This window comes from Lepidochelys kempii, chromosome 5 (assembly GCF_965140265.1).
Source record: "Lepidochelys kempii isolate rLepKem1 chromosome 5, rLepKem1.hap2, whole genome shotgun sequence".
NCBI lineage: Eukaryota > Metazoa > Chordata > Testudines > Cheloniidae > Lepidochelys > Lepidochelys kempii.
In genome coordinates this window covers 37522720-37544263 of record NC_133260.1, presented here as the reverse complement: position 1 = coordinate 37544263, position 21544 = coordinate 37522720, and the positions used below count along the sequence as shown (strand labels likewise).

Below are 21544 nucleotides of genomic sequence, written 5' to 3'. Positions count from 1 at the left end.
GATTTAAAAAAAAAAAAATCAAGGAGAACTGTATAAAGACTACAATGGAAATGCAATTTTACTGCTCTATTATCAGGAGATAATGAGGTGGTGTCAACATGAATTACCGTGTAATCACCATAGTTTCCAAAGGTGCTGCTGTGAGCTTGCCATGTCATTACTGTGAAAGAGCATGCACTGCAAGCAATTAACTAATGTCAGCACTGTATGTTATAATCATGTTAAGGATATGAACTAAATTGATAAAAGCAAGGAAATTAAGAGACAAAGATGATGTGGCCCTGTCTCAGGGGGACCACAGAACAATGGGTGGCTTTATTCACCATTTCTACCCAGGGATTTTCATCATGTTAGAAAACCTATTAATACACTTTATCTACAATGATGTCAAAAATGTGTTAGCTGGTCAGGTCATAGTTAACCCTGGGGCACTGCAGGGTTAGCGATGATCAGCTAACATGATTTTAAACATGACTTGTCCTTGTCCATCTGAAAGGTGAAATCAAGTTTAATACCATGTTAGTTAATGTGTTCTAACATGAGGCATTTTTCTTGTATAGACAAGGCCTCAATGCTCCTCTCAGTAGAGCCTGACTTACTAGGGAGGGTTCATGGAGGAGACCTGGGGCAAGGTTTTAAACTCCTCAGATCACCGTGAACTACATGGAAAGGAAGCATTAATGCTAAGGGGATGTCCAGCCATTTTTCCCCAGCCTTGGCAATATGGATCCTTAGGAGCTCTGCTAACATTGTCTCCTCTGCTTGGGCAATGCCAATCTCTGCAAAGGGATTGGAGCAGGACTTAATGTAACTATGAGCATCAGCAACTTCTGCTTAAATAGCCACTGGAATATCCTTGGGGGGTCTGAGAGAAGCTTGCCATAGAGAACACCTGCCCCCTGGCATCAGACTTCCCTGTTTCTGACATGCTTCCTCCCATTCCTGAACTGCACAATCCCATCTACACAGAGGGGTGTCTGCAAGCTCCCAGGCAGCAGAACTGTCAAATGGTCTCTTCTGTTTTTCCACATGTTTGCTCCTTTCCAGCCATGTAAGTGGAAAGAAAATTCTTTCCATAGACCCTCTACTGTAGCTCCTGGATTCAGAATTTCCTTCGTTTTGTGGGAAGGGCAGACCTTTACTGGTATTTCAGGATAGTCCTCAGTATTTACTGTACATCTAAGACAGTTCATTTGTACACACATGAATATGCCATGAATGTCTCCTGTTGTATTTCTCAGGGGATCTACTGAATGGGAATTCTGCTGCATTTGAGCAAAAAAATAACCACACGTTTTAATATATTAGTCAATTGGATAATGCAGAGCTCTAGGGCCAGATTTATAAAGGTATTTAGGTTTAGATTACAGTGGGAGTTAGCCCTTAATAAATCTGGCCCTTAGTGCTTTTCAGTACTATGCAAGACATATTAATATTACTATACAGAGTACTAGAAATAATCTACATCAGAGAACATGGAAAGAAGCATACCCTGAGGTAGAACAATAGCTGTATACTGTGTCACGACTACACACAACATTCAGAGGACATATGTTTTTCAGCTTACCCAAATCTGTAGCTTAATCCTTTTTTCATTTTTGAAAACAGTTTTGACTTTGAAATCGATCCCGACCGTGCTTACAAATGCAGATGTAAAGGAATCGTCAGCATAACGGAACAAAAAGGAGGTTTTCCCGACACTGCTGTTGCCAATGATGAGCAATTTGAACATGTAATCAAAGTTCTGGTCAGACGTGTCTTTCTGGCCATATCTGGAATCTTGAGCAGATGCCATCTGTAAATCAAAATAAAAAGGATTTTTTATGGTCTTTTGTACTTTATAAATCAGAGACCTTTATATTTTATTGGATTCCTCGGCAATAGATATCAATGAATTCAAGGACAAGTTCACAGAGACCCTAAGTCTTTCTTATGATGCTGGTATCCATGGTAATAATTCCCACTGAAAAAGATAATGGCAAAAAACTTACAGTATCAGGAAGATGGTACATCAGGGCTAAATATAACTGTTGATCAGTATCAAGAAAACAAAACAAAACAAAAACAAAAACAAAACAAAAACAAAAAACAAAAAGAAAAGAAACCCCAACAAAAGGACCAGGTCAATTTCTGAATATAGTACAAAAAAAAAAACAAACCAACAACTCTTTTCACAGAATGTTAAGAATGTGACAACATATTACCATAAAAATACAGAAATTAATCCTGGAGAAAAGTACTATATGTTTCTGTATATAAGAGGGGAAAATAAGGAAGCAATTTGTGTTTTTTTTGGTGTGTAACTATGCAACGTATAAGTAGGGTAACTTTGGTGTGTAACTACTGTATAAGTAGGGGCATAGCGAGCAGATCGAGGGACGTGATCGTTCCCCTCTATTCGACATTGGTGAGGCCTCATCTGGAGTACTGTGTCCAGTTTTGGGCCCCACACTTCAAGAAGGATGTGGATAAATTGGAGAGAGTCCAGCGAAGGGCAACAAAAATGATTAGGGGACTGGAACACATGAGTTATGAGGAGAGGCTGAGGGAGCTGGGATTGTTTAGCCTGCAGAAGAGAAGAATGAGGGGGGATTTGATAGCTGCTTTCAACTACCTGAAAGGGGGTTCCAAAGAGGATGGCTCTAGACTGTTCTCAATGGTAGCAGATGACAGAACGAGGAGTAATGGTCTCAAGTTGCAGTGGGGGAGGTTTAGATTGGACATTAGGAAAAACTTTTTCACTAAGAGGGTGGTGAAACACTGGAATGCGTTACCTAGGGAGGTGGTAGAATCTCCTTCCTTAGAGGTTTTTAAGGTCAGGCTTGACAAAGCCCTTGCTGGGATGATTTAACTGGGAATTGGTCCTGCTTTGAGCAGGGGGTTGGACTAGATGACCTTCTGGGGTCCCTTCCAACCCTGATATTCTATGATTCTATGATTCTAACGTAGAACACAGGGGTATATTCACTCCTTAATTTTGCAATCCTTGCTTGTGTCATAATCTTAATCTATTTTAGATCCGAAGAAACTGCAGAACCCATTTGATGTAGAAAGGTCACAGTCTTTCGTAATAGCTAGATTCCTACCCAAAGCATTTTGCCACTACCCTTTTCATTATCACAGTGTCTCTCACCCACTTGGTAAATACTTTTGACAAAGTGTCTCTTCCTTTTGTTCCCTTTCAGTCTCTTCTTCTATATGCAGTAATAGAATTTTGGACACAATATTAATGAACTACAGTGTTCATACAGTACAATATTACAGGTGACAAGGGCCTATGTTTTCAAAGAGGGGTCCCTAAAATTAGGCTCATAAATCCACATTTAGACAACTGAATAAATGGGAGTTACAGACCATCAGCACCTCTGAAAATCAGTCCACTTTTATTGATGAGCCTAATTATAGATTTAGGAACCTACAATTAGGCATCCACGTTTGAAAAATATTGGCTTACATGACCATTCAGACAAACTCAAAATCTTAAATCTTTAGTTAAGAATGTGAATGAATTACTTACACATTCAGAAGCAACCACATAGTCCATTGTATTATCAGCAGAAAGTCTAAACTAAATTGTTTATTTGCAGCACCTTTACAAAAATATTACAGCATTTTACAGTAATAGTTCAGTACTCTACAGTTTCCAAATGTGCCACTGTAGTGTTCTGGAAATGTTCTGTAAAATAAATTCAGCAAATAGTAATTCTTTCGACAGAGGAATCAAAAGATATTTCAGATATTACTGTCCTGACCTTGAAAGGGACACTGTCAGGCTTCCTGACTTCCAAACATACTTGTTTGAAAAGTTGTTTTCAATATAGTGGTTTGAATGTGACAGGATTGCTAATGCTACAGAACACACTTTCAATAATCACTACTCTGATGCCTCGCATCAGTCTCCCACTGACATCTCTGCCCACATTCTAGAACACAAGTGATGTACATATTCACAGGTTTGCACATGGGTCATGTAAGACTTCAGAATTATCTTTACTCCTGTTCTTAACTTCCCACTGAAATGACTGACTGGAAAAAGGAAAAATCCTCCTTGGCTTTTAATGCATCAGCCTGAATGTGTGTTTGCACCAGTGCCCTCTACTGGACAGAATCAGAATTACTTAAAAACTTGTAATTGTCACCCCCTTTATTGGATGGCCTAAAGAGAGGATATAGAAAACTCTAATGATTTTATCAAAAGTCTTGAGTCTTTCTCTTAAGGCCCCAAGTCCTGGAGTTAGGTGATTACATGAGAATCCAGCTTTCATATATAAAGAGGTACACTTCTGGAAAAACATGATCAGAGTGTAGCCTAGAGGCTCTAACACCAAAAAGCAAAGAAAAACACTGTTATACATTTATCATTATTTACAGGGCTTAAATTCAACCGCAGCTGTCTGGAGGGGAGCTCTGGTAAATATTTTCAAATCCCCTGGAGTTTTCATAACATATTGGAAGTGGGGAGGGGAGAAGAGGGATCCCCAGGAAATACTCTATGAGAGTTTAAGCCCTGATTATTTAGAATCTGATGAGTTTTAAGCCAATCACATTATTCTGGGGGCCAGGTATGATTTTTGAATGCTTGGATTTGGCAATACATATTACAGTATACATACATTGTGATTTCAGACAGGAAGGAAAGTCAGCAAACCCTGATGTTGACTGTTTATGGCAAATTTAAAGACACAAGTCAAAATTCACAAACTTGTGTGCCTAGCGTTAGGCACCTGAATCCACATGTAGACACTTCTGTAGGATGGCTGGATCCATAACCTTGCCTAAAGATGCAGGGCTCTCTGTTGACCCACCCTGTTAGCAGGAGTCAGATACCTGCACAAAGCTTCTGAGAAAATTCTGCTGACTCACTTTGAAAAGTATGCCTTGTCTACTTCACCAGGGTATTAAAGAGGCAACCCGGGCACCGGGGCTACCGTTTCCTGTAGGATCTTCTACTAACCAGGCTTTGGGAGAAAACAGAACATGAATTTCAGCCTAAGTTATCACTAAAATACTCCAGCAAAGGGACCTTATATAGCATGTGTAGATCTGTCGCACAGTGGGAATGCCACTGGCTCACAGGTACCTAACTGCCTGATTTTCAGAGCAGCTGAGCACCCGCTGCTCCCATTAACCAAGGTTCTTGACTAAATGTAAATGTCAGTACCTAACTTTAGGCATGTAAGTTTGAAAATACTGGCTTTAAAACTTATAAAACTTAGTTTGCAGGTGTGTCATGATGAGACTTAATTAGGTAATGTTTAATGATGTTAAGATGAAAAGCAGTAATTATGACTAACAGTACACATCAATAATCTTTCTGATTTCTTTAATAAACACAAACAAAACCTTTACACTTTCATGCCTCCACCTTATCTTAAACGACTAGATTTCTTAGTAAACATATGCAAAAAAGGAAAATCAGATGTTGTTTATCTATTTAATTATAGCTTTATGCTCATTTACAGCTTTTAGCTGTACGTAGTTTACAAGAACAGCAAGCCATCACCATTGAAAAAACCATCTGACAAAGCATAAGATATGGCCTGTATGATGTCAATTCACCTTAGGTACTCTGTTCCACACAAAATCCAAAAAAAGCATCACATCTGGCTCCATCTATCGCTGGAATACCAACTGGAATAAATCTGAACCCAATGGTCACTAATTCTAGATCCACAGAAGAGGCATTTTCTTTCTTGACTTTATCACCTGAGAGTTGTCGTCCCCATCCCCACTTAAAGGTATACAGATGTGTTGAGTTGCTCAGTATCGGGGCCGAAGGTCAGGGATCAATCTGAGGCCAGGCCAGGTGAAACTGCAGAGTCAGAGTCCATTAACAAATTGAGAGCAAGAGGCGAGAACTGGGGTCAAGCTGGGACAGGGTCTTTCACCAGCGTCAGCAATGGTTTTAAGCCAGAGACAGTAAACCAGGATCAGGAGCCAAGCCTAGGTTCAGAGTCAGGGATCAAGGCAAGTTGCAGCAAGGAACAGCAAGCAGGGTGTAAGGCAGAAGCACACCAGAGGTCTGCATTACTGAGACAACTCCCAGGAATGGTTTCCTGGTTTATATACAGTGTGCCAGCCAATCAGGGAATCACGGAGGGCTGTTGCTCATGCCCCTTTGCATGGGATTTTTTGGACAGCTTAGTCTTTCAATTCCTTTTGGTGGCAATCATACCTGGGTCCCTGGAAGGAAGCAGAGCTGCCATCAAACCCTCCAGACCCCAGTTCTCAGCCCGTGGGTTCTTACAGTGGTTGAGTAATAGAAGTTCTGGAGGAGCGACATTCCACTAGAGAATCAGAAGCCTGGAGCATGGGCGGCAGGTGGAGCCCCACTCTGGGAAGGCTAGCCCTCAGCTTCGCCCCTTACATCCATGGCCTCAGCCACGAGACCCCCTGTGCCCCCAATACACACACATGGCCAGAGAGCCCCCCTCCCCGGCCGGGGTGGCCAAAGACCCGAGCGGAGGAGCCTGGGGCTGGCTGCAGCTATGCCTCCCCTCCCCGGACCCAACCTGCCCTTCCACCCAAGGGAAAAGCATCTGTAGAAGACGCTTTTTGATATGCCCCATGCAGGTTCCAGGGTGGCTGAGGAGGTAGTATTTGCCTCCTCAGCTGCCCCAGAACCTGCATGGGGCATAATAAAGTGAAAACTTCACCGCCAAACCTCGCAACTGGACATGGCAGCACAGGGAGAGGCAGAGCCTCCCCTGGTCTATTATACCTACCACCCATGGCCTGGAGTACAAGTACTATATATCAGACAGAGTACTGGGCAAACTGGACATATCCATACTAGAATTACACCCCTCTTCTTATTTCTGGAGATTAAGCGTATGCATACTTATTCTAGCTATGCATGTGGAAGGCAAAAGAAATGACTGATTTCCTACTTCTGAGCTTGGCAAATTTGTGGGAAGCATGGGAGGATTACAGAGAATGATACACAGTGCTCCCCTTAATTAACTGCATACTGCTGGGAATTTATGCTCCCAAAAATCTCTGAAGTACAAAATATCCCATTTCTCGAAGTACGACTACACCCCATGAAATACATTTTCTCTCTCCTAGAATTGGTTCCCTTGCTGTTAGGGTTCAGACACATTAGCAGAGGCGTTTGAAGGCATAGCTACTGCCTGTGTTGCTCATGGGGCACTGTTCTGTGGATAATCAAAGAACCTTCATTTCCAGGGATGTTTAGTCAGTGCCAAATACACCAATAGGAAGAAAAAAAGACAAAGAAGATAGTGGCTGTAGCAAATTTGTCTGTTTTCAAAACCTTAACATGCCAAACAGCCTAATGCATTGGTGGGCAACCTGCAGCCCGCAGGCCACATGCGGCCCACCAGGGTCATCTGATTGCAGGCCCCGAGACATTTTGCTGATGTTAACCATCTGCAGGCATGGCCCCCCACAGCTCCCAGTGGCCGCGGTTCACCGTTCTCAGCCAATGGGAGCTGCAGGAAGCAGTGGGCCGCAGGGACGTGGTACCTTTAGGTACATCTCTTCCTAGAGTATGGGCTTAGACCATTCAAAGGATGTCAGACATCAGATAAATTTTACTTTTAGCAACACATAAAGAGCTTCTCATGATCACAAGTCGACACTTGGTTATTCACAACAACTATGTACAAAATAAGTTATTTCCTATAGGGTTCTGTGATGGGGCGGTTGTCCCTCACTGGTATGTAAGGGGTTAAAGCCACCCTGGGAAGGCTGCGCGGGAGGCAGCCAATGAAGAAAAGGCTTATAGTACCAGCCAATCAGGAGAAGCTTTATTGTAACAGCCAATCAGGGCCAGGCTGGCCCATATAAGAAGGGGATGCTGAGCAGAGGAGGGGGCAGTCATTCCCTAAAGGGGGAGGGAGGAGGACTGACTGCTTAGAAGGCCAGAGTTCCATGGACAGAGTAGTGCTGGCAAGGGGAGGGTCAGCAGCGTAGGAGAAAGCTCTAGGCTGCGGCCCTGGTACAAGGGCGGAGAAGGTGCTAGGATTGTGGGAAAGTGGCCCAGGGAAGGAGATGGCAGAGTTGGAGGAGGCGCAGTATGTGGCTGCTAGCTATAGGGTCCCTGGGTCAGGACCTGGAGTAGGGGGTGGGCCTGGGTTCCCCTTGCCCCCACTTGCCACTAAGGGGAGTGGCTGGTGAATGGACTGCAGTTTGCTACTAAAACAAGCAGCTAGAATCAGGACTGCAGTTTGCCAGTGAGGCAAGCAATTGGACTAAAGAGGTCAGTTCCTCGGAAGGGGGGAAAGGACTGACTGGGACACCACTGGAGGCCTGTGTCCAGAAGAGGATGCCATGGTCCAGGAAGAGATGTGGGTCCTAGAGGTGGATGTGAGCGTGACAATGGGCAAGACACCACTAGACAAAGGCACTCCAGTGAAATGAGAGCTAATTCCCAGGATGGCCAGCAGGAGGTGCCGTGGTGGTGAGTTCTGCCCAGTCACAGGTTCCATTAACTGTTCACTGAACAGCTTAATATTCAGCAGATACTTTTAGATCCACCAGAGTAAGAAGCACATGACTAAAAAAGGTGCCTTCATATGCTTCCCTTTCTGTAAAAGAGTGAAAATCTGCTACTTTCTCTTTTGCACTTAGATGGCACCTTCCATCTAAGCTTCTCAATTTTTAAAAATATTGAAATACTAATGGCATAACGGTGCTTGAGCACTAGGTACTTTTTTGGTCCAACAGGGCTAAACCCCCTGATAATCAACTGGCTCCGGCCCTTAGGCAGGAATAGGGACTCCCAGGAGTCCATAGGCTGCCCCAGGCTAAGGGCCAGAGAGCAGCCAACAGTCTATAGTCCCTAGGCCCTTTAAACAGGGGCTGAGTAAACCCAGTAGTCTATGGGTCCTCGACTCTTTAAGCAGGGGCACAGCAAACTCTGGAGCCAATCAGCTCTGAAGCCTGTAGAACAAGGGCAGAACAAACCCAGGAGTCAGTTAGCTCTGAGTTCTGAATGCAGAGGCAGAGCAAACACCCACAAGTCATTTAGGCTCCAAGTCCTTGATGCGGGGACAGAGCAAACACCCAGGAGTCAACTGGCTCTGAGCCTTTGATGCAGGAACAGAGCAAACACAATAGTCAATTAGCTCTGGATGCAGAGGCAGAACAAATCCAGCAGTCAATTAGTCCTGGGCCCTTGGTGCAGGCATAGCGCAAAAGCCCCAGGGGTCAGGCGTCCTAGCTCCGGCGGACGGCTGACGAACACAGGCCTCTTCGCCTGGTGAGGGGCAGTTGCCACCCCAGGGGTGGGGTGGAGCCTGGGCTCACCCTACTCCACCGGGCCCCCACCCAGGGCCATAACAGTGGCAGAGTGGTCCATCAACAGGGATCCATCTGCAACACGCCGACCATGCTTCAGGGAGTGCTACAGCTAGACTGAAGTTGGCTGTCCCTGAGCCACCTCCTCCCCTCCCCTCCAGGTGTACCTGGAACCATGGGGCATCTTCCATCTCAGGTAGGTGGCCAGCGGCAGTCCTGGCAGGTCCGCGAAAGACACCATGTTCCCCATCAGGTAGGGTGTCGCTGGGCTTGGCAGCAGTGTCAGCAGCCGGGAGCTAGCAGAATCCATCTGCCTCCCTGATGTCTCAGCCCCAACTGAGCTGGAGGCCCTGCCCTTTATATTTCCTGTTACCCACTTCCGGTGGGAGGGGCAACACAGGTCTGGCTAGGCCCACTTGGGCAGAGAGGGTGGTTCCTCCCCCTCTGGCTTGAAGGGAGGCCAAAATCTCAGTATACAAGGCATAAGAAAGCATAAACAGTAGGCATAATCCTATGCACTGCATGGAAGTAAGTCTCAAATCATATGGGCATCTGTTTTCTTATTCCCACAAATACAAAGTAAAAGTGTGATGGCATGGGCTGAGAACAGAGTCAGATTCCAAGGCTAGAAGGGACCATTGTGATCATCTAGTCTGACCTCCTATATAAGTGTATAACACAGACCATAGAACTTCCACAAAATGATTCCTTTTGAACTACAGCTTCTCTTAAAAAAAAAAAAAAAAAAATCCAACCTTGATTTTTAAATACACAGTGACGGAGAATCCACCACAAGCTTTGGTAAATTGTTTATTGTTTAATTACCCCCATAGGGAAAAAAATTATACCTTATTTCCAGTCTAAATTTGTCTAGTTCAACATCTAGACCTTGGATTTTATTACTCTGTACCTTTCTCTGTCAAACTGAAAAGCCCATTATCAACTATTTGTTCCCATTTGGTACTTATAGACTGCAATCAAGTCACTCCTTAGCCTTCTCTTTCTTAAGCTAACAGATTGAGCTCCTTGACTCCATTACTATAACACATGTTTTCTAATTCTTTAACCATTCTTGTGACTCTTCTCTGAACCCTCTCCAATTTATCAACATCCTTCTTGAATTGTGGACAACAGAACTAGACACAGATTCCAGCAGGCGATCGCACCAGTGCCAAATGATTCCCCTGTTTATGCATCCAAAGATTGCATTAGCGCTTTGGGCCATATCAAACTGGGAGCTCATGTTCAGCTGATTATCTTCCATGACCCCCAAATATTTTTCAGTCACTGCCTCCCAGAATAGAGTCCCCTATTCTGAAAGTATAGCTTACATTGTGTTCCTAGATACACACATTTACATTTTGGCTTTATTAAAATGCATATTGTTTGCTTGTGCCCAGCACACCAAGCAATCTAGATCATGCTGTACAAATGACTTGTCCTCTTCATTATTTACCACTTCCCAAATTTTTGTCATCTGCAAACTTTATCAGTGATGATTTTATGTTCTCTTCCAGGTCTCTGATAAAAATGTTAAATAATATAGGGTCAAGAACCAATCCCTGAATGAGGGTGCTTGAAGAGATGGATTTACGTGCGACACTCACTATGCTAACGAGGTACTTAGTCATGTTCCTTTGTTTGGCCTTACAGGACCTACTCCTAGACAAAATTGATGGCTGTGCAACAATGTTCTCATTAAGGCAGGACTGAGTTTGCCTGAACTCTTTGTGATGCTTAACACTTCATCTAACCTTTATATGCACAGAACACTCTGCACTTGTGCCATACAGAATGAAGTCCCCATGCAAAATAGGATGAAAAGGGCAACATTGCTGATTGGCCAGGACATGTCTGGGCTCATTCCTTTATATATTTTACAAATATTTTCTTTTATATAATTATAAAAAATAATATTTTCTTAGGAGAAAAGCAAAGCCTACTATTGTGAGTAGGAAGAATCCCATTTCTCCCCCTCGCAAGGACAGACACTAGTTGGTTTCTTCACTTATAATGATTTATAGAATGTTTCAAAGAACAGCATTTCCTTTCTATGTGTATATATATAATGACACCCTATGATTCAAGAATTATTACTACTATTTACTACAAAGAAACAGCCTCCCACTCACCCCATTGACATAATTCCTCACACCTGAAAGCGTGCGGTGGTTCCTTTACTTTTTCTATTAATAGTCAGGCATATTCATAGTTAGAACAATGGTAAAAACAGTTTCAGCAATGAGAAATAATAGGCCAAGTTCAGACATGACTTACAGTCTGGGCGGTCCCAGTCTAATGGGAATATATGGAATGTAAATCACTGCTCAATCTGGCCTTGATGTGCAAGCTCCATCTCTTTTCTAAAATGGCTAAAATGTGACCAAGAGACTCATACACAAGATCCCTTCATGCCCTCTATGGCGGGCTGGCATAATCATGATGAGAAGGATGGTCTTGTGTTTAAAGCATAGACCTGGAAATCAGGAGTTCTGGGTTCTATCCTCACTCTAACACAGACTGCCTATGTGACCTTAACCTCTTTGTGGCTTTGCTTCCCCAGGGGTCAAATGAAGATAACAATACTTAGCAATATCAGAGGATGCTTACCTGCCTCTGAGGTGTTTTGGGGTTTCATTCATTAATGTAGGTACAGCACAGTGACCGCTATAGATGGAAGGCGCTATTAGAACTGCGAAGTACTATTAGACGGGTGACCTTAATATATGTTTTCTCCAGCAAAGCAGCCAAGTTTGCAAGTACCTGCCTCCGTTTGCACCTCCTGTCAACAAATCATGGGGGGCAGCCTCACAATCTTTGTAAGAGGCTCCACTAATGTTGTTTAAGACAGACACATTCTGAGGAGCAGTCTAGTCCATAGCACAGAAATGCATGCCTGCATCCTCAGCAAGAAACCTACCCTTGCAACTAAACATTCTGTGTACAATATGTGAACATACCCCTAGCCAGTCAGGCAGTCAAGATCCCACAATGTCATTTAAAATGTGTGGAAAATTTTACATGTATCTCTCCAGGAATAACATTTCCTGTGTTAACAGAAAGTTAAATAAATTTGGAAGGATCGGATAATTTTGCTGAATGCTAAGAGACATGTGGCCATGTTAACTGCTGTACTTTTATGGCTTTTGTTTGGCTTTATTCATCACAGTTTTGTAGCAGCCTCAAAAGAGCGTGGAAATAGCATTTCCTTTCCCCTTCTGCTGTTGTCCTTCTCCATTTTATTTTGATGTATTTCTAATGCAGTAGAAGCCAGCATAGCCTTGTTCTGCTTGCTTTTGTATGAGTACAGCCATCACTGGTGGCAGCAGGATATGAAAAGCTCTGAGGAAAATATGCTTATTTCCTTCCTTAGTAGAGATAAACTCATACATTGCTTTTACTGACTCCCTCTTAACCCCCTTCTCTCTGCAGCTCAACCAGCTTCAATAGGTCCATTGTTCTGATCTCATGACCTGCCATGTCCCTGGTAAGGACTCAGCAGATCTGGCATTCCCTGTTAAGCCAATTGCCATCTTCTGATCTCACTTGCTCTGAGGCCTCCTGAGGTCAGGTATGCCCCAGAATGCATTGCATGCCTCTAATTCCAGCAGGATGCAGGATTGTATAAGTAGGGGCATAGCGAGCAGATCGAGGGACGTGATCGTCCCCCTCTATTCGACATTGGTGAGGCCTCAGCTGGAGTACTGTGTCCAGTTTTGGGCCCCACACTACAAGAAGGATGTGGATAAATTGGGAAGAGTCCAGCGAAGGGCAATAAAAATGATTAGGGGTCTGGAACACATGACTTATGAGGAGAGGCTGTGGGAACTGGGATTGTTTAGTTTGTGGAAGAGAAGAATGAGGGGGGATTTGATAGCTGCTTTCAACTACCTGAGAGGTGATTCCAGAGAGAATGATTCTAGACTATTCTCGGTGGTGGAAGAGGACAGGACAAGGAGTAATGGTCTCAAGTTGCAGTGGGGGAGGTTTAGGTTGGATATTAGGAAAAACTTTTTCACTAGGAGGGTGGTGAAACACTGGAATGCGTTGCCTAGGGAGGTGGTGGAATCTCCTTCCTTAGAAGTTTTTAAGGTCAGGCTTGACAAAGCCCTGGCTGGGATAATTTAATTGGGGATTGGTCCTGCTTTGAGCAGGGGGTTGGACTAGATGACCTCCTGAGGTCCTTTCCAACCCTGATATTCTATGATTCTATGATCATACAAACCCTGAATGCAGCAGCCTAAACTATTGAGACCTTCCAGTTGAATTTGCAGAATATCAGGAAAGCTAGAGAGAACTGTTGGGAGATACGAGGAAAATACTTTAGTAGGGCTTTTGATACTGTCTCGCATGACCTGCTCATAAAAAAACCCAGGGAAATACAACCTATATGGAGCTACTATAAGGTGGGTGCATAAATGGTTGCAAAATCATTCCCAGAGAGTGGTTATCAGTGATTCAGTCATGCTGGAAGGGCATAATGAGTGGGGTCCCGCACGGATCAGTTCTGGGTCCGGTTCTGTTCAATGTCTTCATGAATGATTTAGATAATGGCATAGAGAGTACACTTATAAAGTTTGCAGATGGCATGAAGCTGGGAGGGGTTGCAAGTGCTTTGAAAGATAGGATTAAAATTCAGAAAGATCTGGAGAAATGGTCAGAAGTAAATAGGATGAAATTCAATAAGGACAGATGCAAAGTACTCCGCTTAGGAAGGTACACATACAAAATGGGGAAATGACTGCCTAGGAAGGAGTACTGTGGAAAGTGATCTGGGTGTCATAGTGGATCACAAGTTAAATATGAGTCAACAGTGTAACTCTGTTGCAAAAAAAGCAAACATCATTCTGGGATGTATTAGCAGGAGTATAGTAAGCAAGACATGAGAAGTAATTCTTCTGCTCTACTCCACACTGATTAGGCCTCAACTGGAATATTGTGTCCAGTTCTGGGTGCCACATTTCAGGAAAGATGTGAGGGAAGATTGAAAAAACTGGGTTTGTTTAGTCTGGAGAAGAGAAGACGGAGAGGGGACATGATAACAGTTTTCAAGTACATAAAAGGTTGTTACAAGGAGGAGGGAGAAAAATTGTTGTTAACGTCTGAGGATAGGGCAAGAAGCAATGGGCTAAATTGCAGCAAGGGCAGTTTAGGTTGGACATCAGGAAAAAGTTCCTGTCAGAGTGGTTAAGCACTGGAATAAACTGCCTAGGGAGATGGTGGAATCTCCACCATTGGGGATTTTTAAGAGCAGGGACAAAGACCTGTCAGGGATGGTCTACATAATACTTAGTCCTGCCTAGGGGACTGGACTAGATGACCTCTCAAGGTCCCTTCCAGTTCTATGATATTTGAAAAGAGGTTAGCACTTCTATTTCTTCCAAATCTGTTTATTCATCACTAATATAACAGTCTACCCCTTGCATCACATTCCCAAATCTCAGCCAGTATGATTCTAACCAGGCAAAACTGCTTTTCAAGCCTTTATTCCCACTCCTTAACCAGCTATATAAAGCGGGATTGAACAATGTATGCTTATTCACCTCCTACAATCCATGTCTGCATGCATACAGCCATCTCACATGCCAGCCACACTGCTTTTATGTGGCACAGTGAACAGAATTCAGCACTATTGCTTCCAAAACCACAATCCTCCACCTAGCTGTTAGTAATATTAAGACATCTATTTTCTTTTTAAACTTGTGACAAAAATGGTAATAAAAAAATCATCACAAACTCCTGAGTACATCTGATTCCATCTGGCAGAGGGCAGTGATGTATGTGCCCATAGGTATATTGCATATAGTTTTATACACAAGCATTGAGAATCCTTCCTCTCCAGGCATCTTAGACCTCGTTGGCCCAAAGATAAATAGACAGTGTTTGGGATTTAAACAAGGATCTTGTGCATGCAAAAAAGATCAGTACCACTGAGATGGCCCATTATCTCATCTTTTATTATATTTTTAGATTTATGTTTTTAATTATTAGTTGATTTGTAAAGGAAAAACTAGTTCTTATGCTGCCTGGTGACTTGGTTTTCTTCTTGATCAATAGACACAATTCATCTTTCTTCCTGTTTCTTTGAAACTGAGATATTTTAGCAATAGAGAATTACATTTACTCTATAACGGACTGTTTTATAAAACTGTGGAGCTTAAAGAGAGATATCATGTGTTTAAGACAAAACCTGGTAACAAAGTCTTCCTTTACAGATAAAATAAGTAAAGCGGGCAATTAGTTCAGTCAATCCAAAATCTCATTTGGACAAGGACTGTGAACTGTACTAAATTAGAGTTAGAAAAAGAAATGTCTCTTTAGAAGAAGACCCCACAGCAGAACTGTATTTTGCTTGAAGATTTAATAAAAATAGTTTTTAGACGTGGTGGTGGTGGAAGGAAGCATTTGAATTGAAGCCTCTAAAGGGAAATGACAACTAATCTGAATTAATCTGCCTGATTGCATTTTCATATCTTGGAGAAACCCAGATGCTGTGCAATTATAGTTTTGGATGAGATATGCTGAAATATACATTATTTGTCCTTTCACCAACCTTTAAGAAAAAAAAATTACCCTTGTTTATAGCTCCTTTTTGTCATTTTTATACTAAGGCACTCTTTTCCACTCATTTTGATAACAATGGACAATTATAATTTGCAGTAACAATCTCATATTTGCCTGCTCATATAAAAATCAAGATGTGATTTTAACATAATATGACAAATATATGTTTATAGATCCTGGATTTTTATTTCTTTATAATTGTCTTTAGTTAGTTTTGTACAATCATTTTGTTTCTATATTTTTAACAAGCTTTTGCCCAATAAATCCAATATCTGTGATACATAACTAATCCAGTAGGAACCTAACATTCACTTTCTTCCACTGACAAGCAAAATCTTCTATTTTCATTGTAATATACAAACCTATTTTTCTGCAAAAGGATCTCCAAAATCATTTAATTCAAAATATTATTTTAATATGTAAATATACTTAAGAGTAAAGAACACAGTGAAAATACTCATGTACCAACCAAATAGAACTCTGTATTTTAAACAGCATCTTAACCAACTCTGCTCTCTACCCAGAAAACTGATAGAAATGCTTACAGCAGATTGGCTTATTTTTAATGTGCCTCTTTGGCTGAAAGATTTCAGCATGTGACATATAAACAGTTGATATAACAAGGGTTTATAGGTTTATTATTCACTTTTCAAAGTCAAATAAATCCAGCTTCAATTGTGGGATTCAGAGCAGTGTTACCCAGTATTTTAGCTGTCTTTTTGTACATTTATATTAAAAGGATTCATATTTCACCCCTTTCATGTTGAAGTTCTTCTACTGTTACAGAAGCTACACAAGATAATAGCAACACTACCATAAATACTGAAAGAGAACATATACTGCCATGGCTGCACTTCAAAACATAACTTACAGCACAACTGTAAAGAGGTTAGTTAAATTATATAACATCAATATGATTCATTGCTACTAACGTAAACATGATTAATTTTCCATTAAAAATCCTATGTTCAGATGTACACTATGGAGTTCTGGTCCATGACTCGAGCTCCTACATGCTATGGCAATATAAATAAATAATACAAATTACTAAAATAAATTAAGTAATTTAATGTATATGGATTTGAAACAACAACTACCCTGAGGCTATCAAAACAACAGTGCATGTCAATTAATAATACCTGAATATCCATCTCTTTCTCCTGTGCAAAGAGTTAGATTTTTCCCTACACAAAAACAATTAAGAAAGGGGTATCCTATTCTTATCTCAAATTCTATCAACAAGACATCATCCTTTGATGCAGATGGATAACTGCCTATTTGATAAACAGACAGCCATTTCCAGTTAACTTGCTTTGCATGCAGCGAAGAACTCATTGCATATTTCTCCCCCACACACCCCACCAAAAAGAAAAAAAACCACCCAACTTATAATTAATTAACTTGCAGAGGAGTTTAGATTCATTCACAAAGGAGCTTAATAACTGAAGAGATAGATGCGCTTCCTAATGCAGCACACATATCTGATCATAAATCTTAAAAAGTAACACAAGCACGGGGGGCGGCTGACTATCGAGGGCTTTCCCGTGCCCTACCCCCGCGTGCGAGTGGCACAAAAGGACATCAGTGCCTGCCAGGCTGCTAGAAGGCGTACAGCTGCCCCCTGCCTCTCCAGCAGCGAGCGCCGTCTGAGGGGGGAAATGGCACTGGCAGCGAGCAGGCGTCTCTCTGAGTTCAGCGCCTCTAGGCACGGGAATTATTTGCAGTCAGTCGTCACCTCCCCCCTCCCCAGCTGTGCAAAGCCTGGCTGGGCGCGGGTTGCCCTCAGGCGAGCGGGCCACTGACCCAGGCAACTGCCACGCACTGGGCAGGCAGGCAGAGCCGTCCGAAGGGGCGATGTGGGGTGTGCGGTGCCTTCCACCGCAGAGGAACTCAGAGGCGACACTCACTCGCTCCCAGGCGCGGAGCCCAAGCCCCCAGCGGCGTTCACAAGACCAGGGCTCGGTCCCCGCTCGGCGCAGCAGCGCAAGGTGAGCGAACGCTAACGCCATTGCTCGGCTGCGGCTGGCCTAAGCGCCCCCCCCCCAGACCGCCCCCCCGTGTGTGTCCTTAGCGCCGGGGCGGCAGCTCGCTCCCCACTCGCTCCCCTTCAGCGAGGTACCTGCATGGGAGCTTCGTGCCTCATCCTCGGCCCGCGCCCTTCAGCTGCCTCCCGTGCCGGGTGGGTCCCGCCGAGCAGCGAGCGCGGCCACAGCACGCCCCGCGCGCTCCCCCGGCGTCTGCTCACAAACCGGCGGCGGGATCAGCACCGGAGCTGTCCCTGCGGCCGCTCCCACGGCTGGCCGGGCGCGCCCTGCCCGCCCATGGGAGCTGTAGTCCGCGCTGCTCCCTTCAGCGGCAGGGAGCAAAGGCGACCTGGGAAGGGCAAGAACTACAACTCCCAGAAAGCTCCGCGCGGGCCCCGCCTACCTCCTCCTCCTCCTCCTCCTCCTCCTCCAGCCCCGCGTGCTGAGGCGCTGGGGAAGCCAGCGCGGGTGTCGCCCAGTCCAGCGGCTGGGCAGAGAGGCGCTGGGGCTGCGCACCCAGCCGAGCGGAGCGCTGCAAACTCCGCTCCCAGCTGGCGCGCTGGAAGTGGCCGAGTGGGACGAGTAGCCCCGCTGCAGCAGCCCCACAGAGCAGCCGGGGGGTCTCCAGCAGTGCCGGGGACCTAGCGCTACACTTGACACCTTGGTTTTACACCCCCCCCCACTCAGCCCCGCCCAAACCAACCCGAACGCCTCATCTCCCTACAAGCCACCGTGTTCCCAGTTCAGCCCGGAGCGTTTATACATTGTTTCCCAAGGTGACCGCATTTCAGCTGGCTGAGGGGATTGAGGTCTAACCGCCCCTCGCCCCCGCTGCTAGCTTGTCAAACAAAGCTCCGTTATTTGGGTGGGCACTTTGCTTGGCAAGACAACAGAGGGCCAGACTGGCTAAGGAGAGAGACGCTGAATGGGTGGGGAGGGGCTGCCCCCTCTGCCTTACCTTTCCGTACAGTTCCATTGGCAGCGCCAGAGAAGGTGGTTCCCAAGGGCAGCCCGCAAGGGGTGCAGGGCAGAACGGGCAGAGGGAGTGGGCCAGGCGTGACTCGGTGGAGAAAGTGCTGGCTGGGGCTGAGGGGCTGTGGTCAGGGTGTAGATGGAGGACTTTCACTCAGGCAGGCAGCAGCGATGGAAGGAAGTGGCAGCAGCAGCAAGCGTCTCCTAGGAAGCTCAGCAGCAAAATTCGCATTAGCCCAACCCCCCAGGTCCAACCTCCAGGCACCTCTTCCATTCATTAACTCAGAGCCACCAACCAGCACGGGAAGGGAAAGGCCACAGGGTTAGTTACACAACGCAAGTTACATAAAATGCAGGCATTAATCACCATAACAAAATACAGCCATAGGATCAGGGAAATAATTACATCCTAGTCTCACCCTCTGCCTCCGCAATACAGGTCCCTATAGTATTCTCCAATGCTTCTACCACCCTAGTATCAATGGCTCAAGTGTTGGGGTTGGTGGGCTGAATTTGAAAAAGGAGAACACTATTTCCTTGTTGTTCTTCCTAGTTGCTTGATACTAAATGTAACCAATTTCTTTAATTAATAAGGTACTGACTTTATCTATAAAGTTCAGAATACCAAGGTCCTGGACTGGCAATTATTGTTGCACTTAAAACTCCACTACTTTTTGTAATTTCTTACTTTTAGGTTCATGCCTTCTCAGTTTTACCATTGCACTTGCACTAGCATTAGTTTTTGCATTTGATATGTTTTTCTATATGCAAGTGCATTTATATTTTGTAAGTCAGCAGAGAAATAGCTGAACAACAATTCAATACAGGTTTTCTTCCCTGTTCCGCTTTTTTCCCCAAGTGTTTTATATATTGAACTCTGCAGTATTTCTCTACTGTTATTCTCGTGTGGAAGGTAAGTGGTTGTTCTCAACCAACTCTTGAACAACTAGATGACTCTTGGGGCTTCTGAGAAACATTTTTCTGTTTGTAAATACTAGTCTCGCAGTCCTGGGAAGCTGTGTTTGCACATGATCTCAGGCCCTAAGTTAGTAAGGTACTTGAGCACACAACTTCAAGCATGCACTAAAAAGCAATGACTTCAGTGGGACTACTCCCTTTGTGAATCATGGCCTTAATCTGGGAAATTGATATAAATACTTTAAATGTCCTGGAATCACCGTATGAATACTCTAACCTAGTGCAAGAAAATTTCTAGAATCCTATAGGACCCTGAGTGGAATTTAACATTAGAAGTCTGATATACATCTTAAGAGACAGCATGTCCAGTGAATAAGGTTCTATTCCTGCCTCTGACATTGACCTGCTGTGGCAACTCCTTTCGCCTCGGTCCCCCAATCCTCCTTTTTTCTCTTTTCTGTTTTAAGCTATTTGGGATAGGGCCTGTCTCTTACCATGTGTTTGTATAATGGACCTGACCCCAGATGGGGTCTTATGGCACTACTGTAGACAAATAATAAAATTGCAATCTTCCCCAGATTTTCCATTTGTCTTTCTTTGATCCTTTCCTTTTACTGAAAGTCCATTCCTTTAACCTTTTTACCCACTTTCCTTTCCCATTGTAATATTGGCATGCACATACATGCACACACTGAGTGAATGAGAGAGACTATGACAGTGGGTTATAAAGGTCTTTACAGCATGTGTTTGGAATTACTCATGAGTGGTGAAACTCAGTCACAAATGATTTACGTAGGTTATCCCACATGAAGGCTAATAAAACCTGTATGTTACACAAACCATCATGTATTTTGCATATGCCTCATATGTTACAGAAAAAATATTTTTCTTATTTTAGAAGTCATTTAAAACATTTTTATGGGCATTGTTTTTCAGAGCCCGCAGCCTCTAAAGCCCGTAACCCTTCATTATCTTGGGTCTAAATAATCAGTTCTCTGCTGGAGAGGAAAATATACCTAATTTTAGAAACTTTTGAAAGTCATCTAATCAGCTTCACTATACATACGAATGTCACAATTTTAAGAGTTGGTATATATTTAAGGTGAGAAACAAAACAGATATACCATTGGAAAAAGCAACAGTGTGAAGGTGCTAAAAAGTTTGGAAAGCTAGACGTTGTTGCATAGAGATGGAGAAAGTATATGAATACAGCAATTTATCACACAGATCTCACTATCTACAAATATGGTATATTATACACAACAGATGTGGTCAATACCTGTAGACAAATGGTTTAAATACAGAACATAGTGACAAAAATATCTGAGCCTGCGAGATTTCATTTCAACCCTGTACAGCTCCTTTAAAATTCTTCCCTGACTGACCAAAGCAGCTTCACTATGTTGGGATGTAAATAGGAGTGAAGTGTTTTTATCAAGGGCATGATAGAGCGGTGTATTTGTGTATTTGATTATTTCTTTCTGCATGAACCACTTCACATTTGTCTTTCAGTCACTTGAAGCATGAGGAGAATAAATGCAATCTGTAATATGTGCAATATTGGCCCCATTCAATACTTAAATTTAAAAGTGGAGGGGGGGATCCAAGTCTGTAATGTTTGTGATTTAAATTCTTTATTGATTCAAGGTAAATGCCTAACAAGAAAGAAGATAGAGCAAGCCAGTTCTCTGTCAAAAAAAGGTATATTATATTCGTGCTCAACTGCAACGGGAGAAAACAGAGATTTTAACACTGGTGGCTCCTTTAAGATTCTTTTACAGGTTTGTTTGGGAAAGAACAAA

The 21544-nt window shown here is 43.5% G+C and overlaps 1 protein-coding gene across 1 annotated transcript in view; it reads right to left on the bottom strand.

Moving 5' to 3' along the window:
- RAB3C (RAB3C, member RAS oncogene family) overlaps window positions 1-18119 on the bottom strand; it is a 200611-nt gene extending 182492 nt beyond the window's left edge. The window contains exons 1-2 of the mRNA XM_073343988.1: window positions 17948-18119; window positions 1568-1795 (exon numbers count right to left, since the gene is read on the bottom strand). Of these exons, the coding sequence (XP_073200089.1) occupies window positions 1568-1795; window positions 17948-17971 (252 nt within the window). The 5' untranslated portion in view covers window positions 17972-18119. The remainder of the gene's footprint in view (window positions 1-1567; window positions 1796-17947) is intronic.
- Window positions 18120-21544: the final 3425 nt, after the last annotated feature.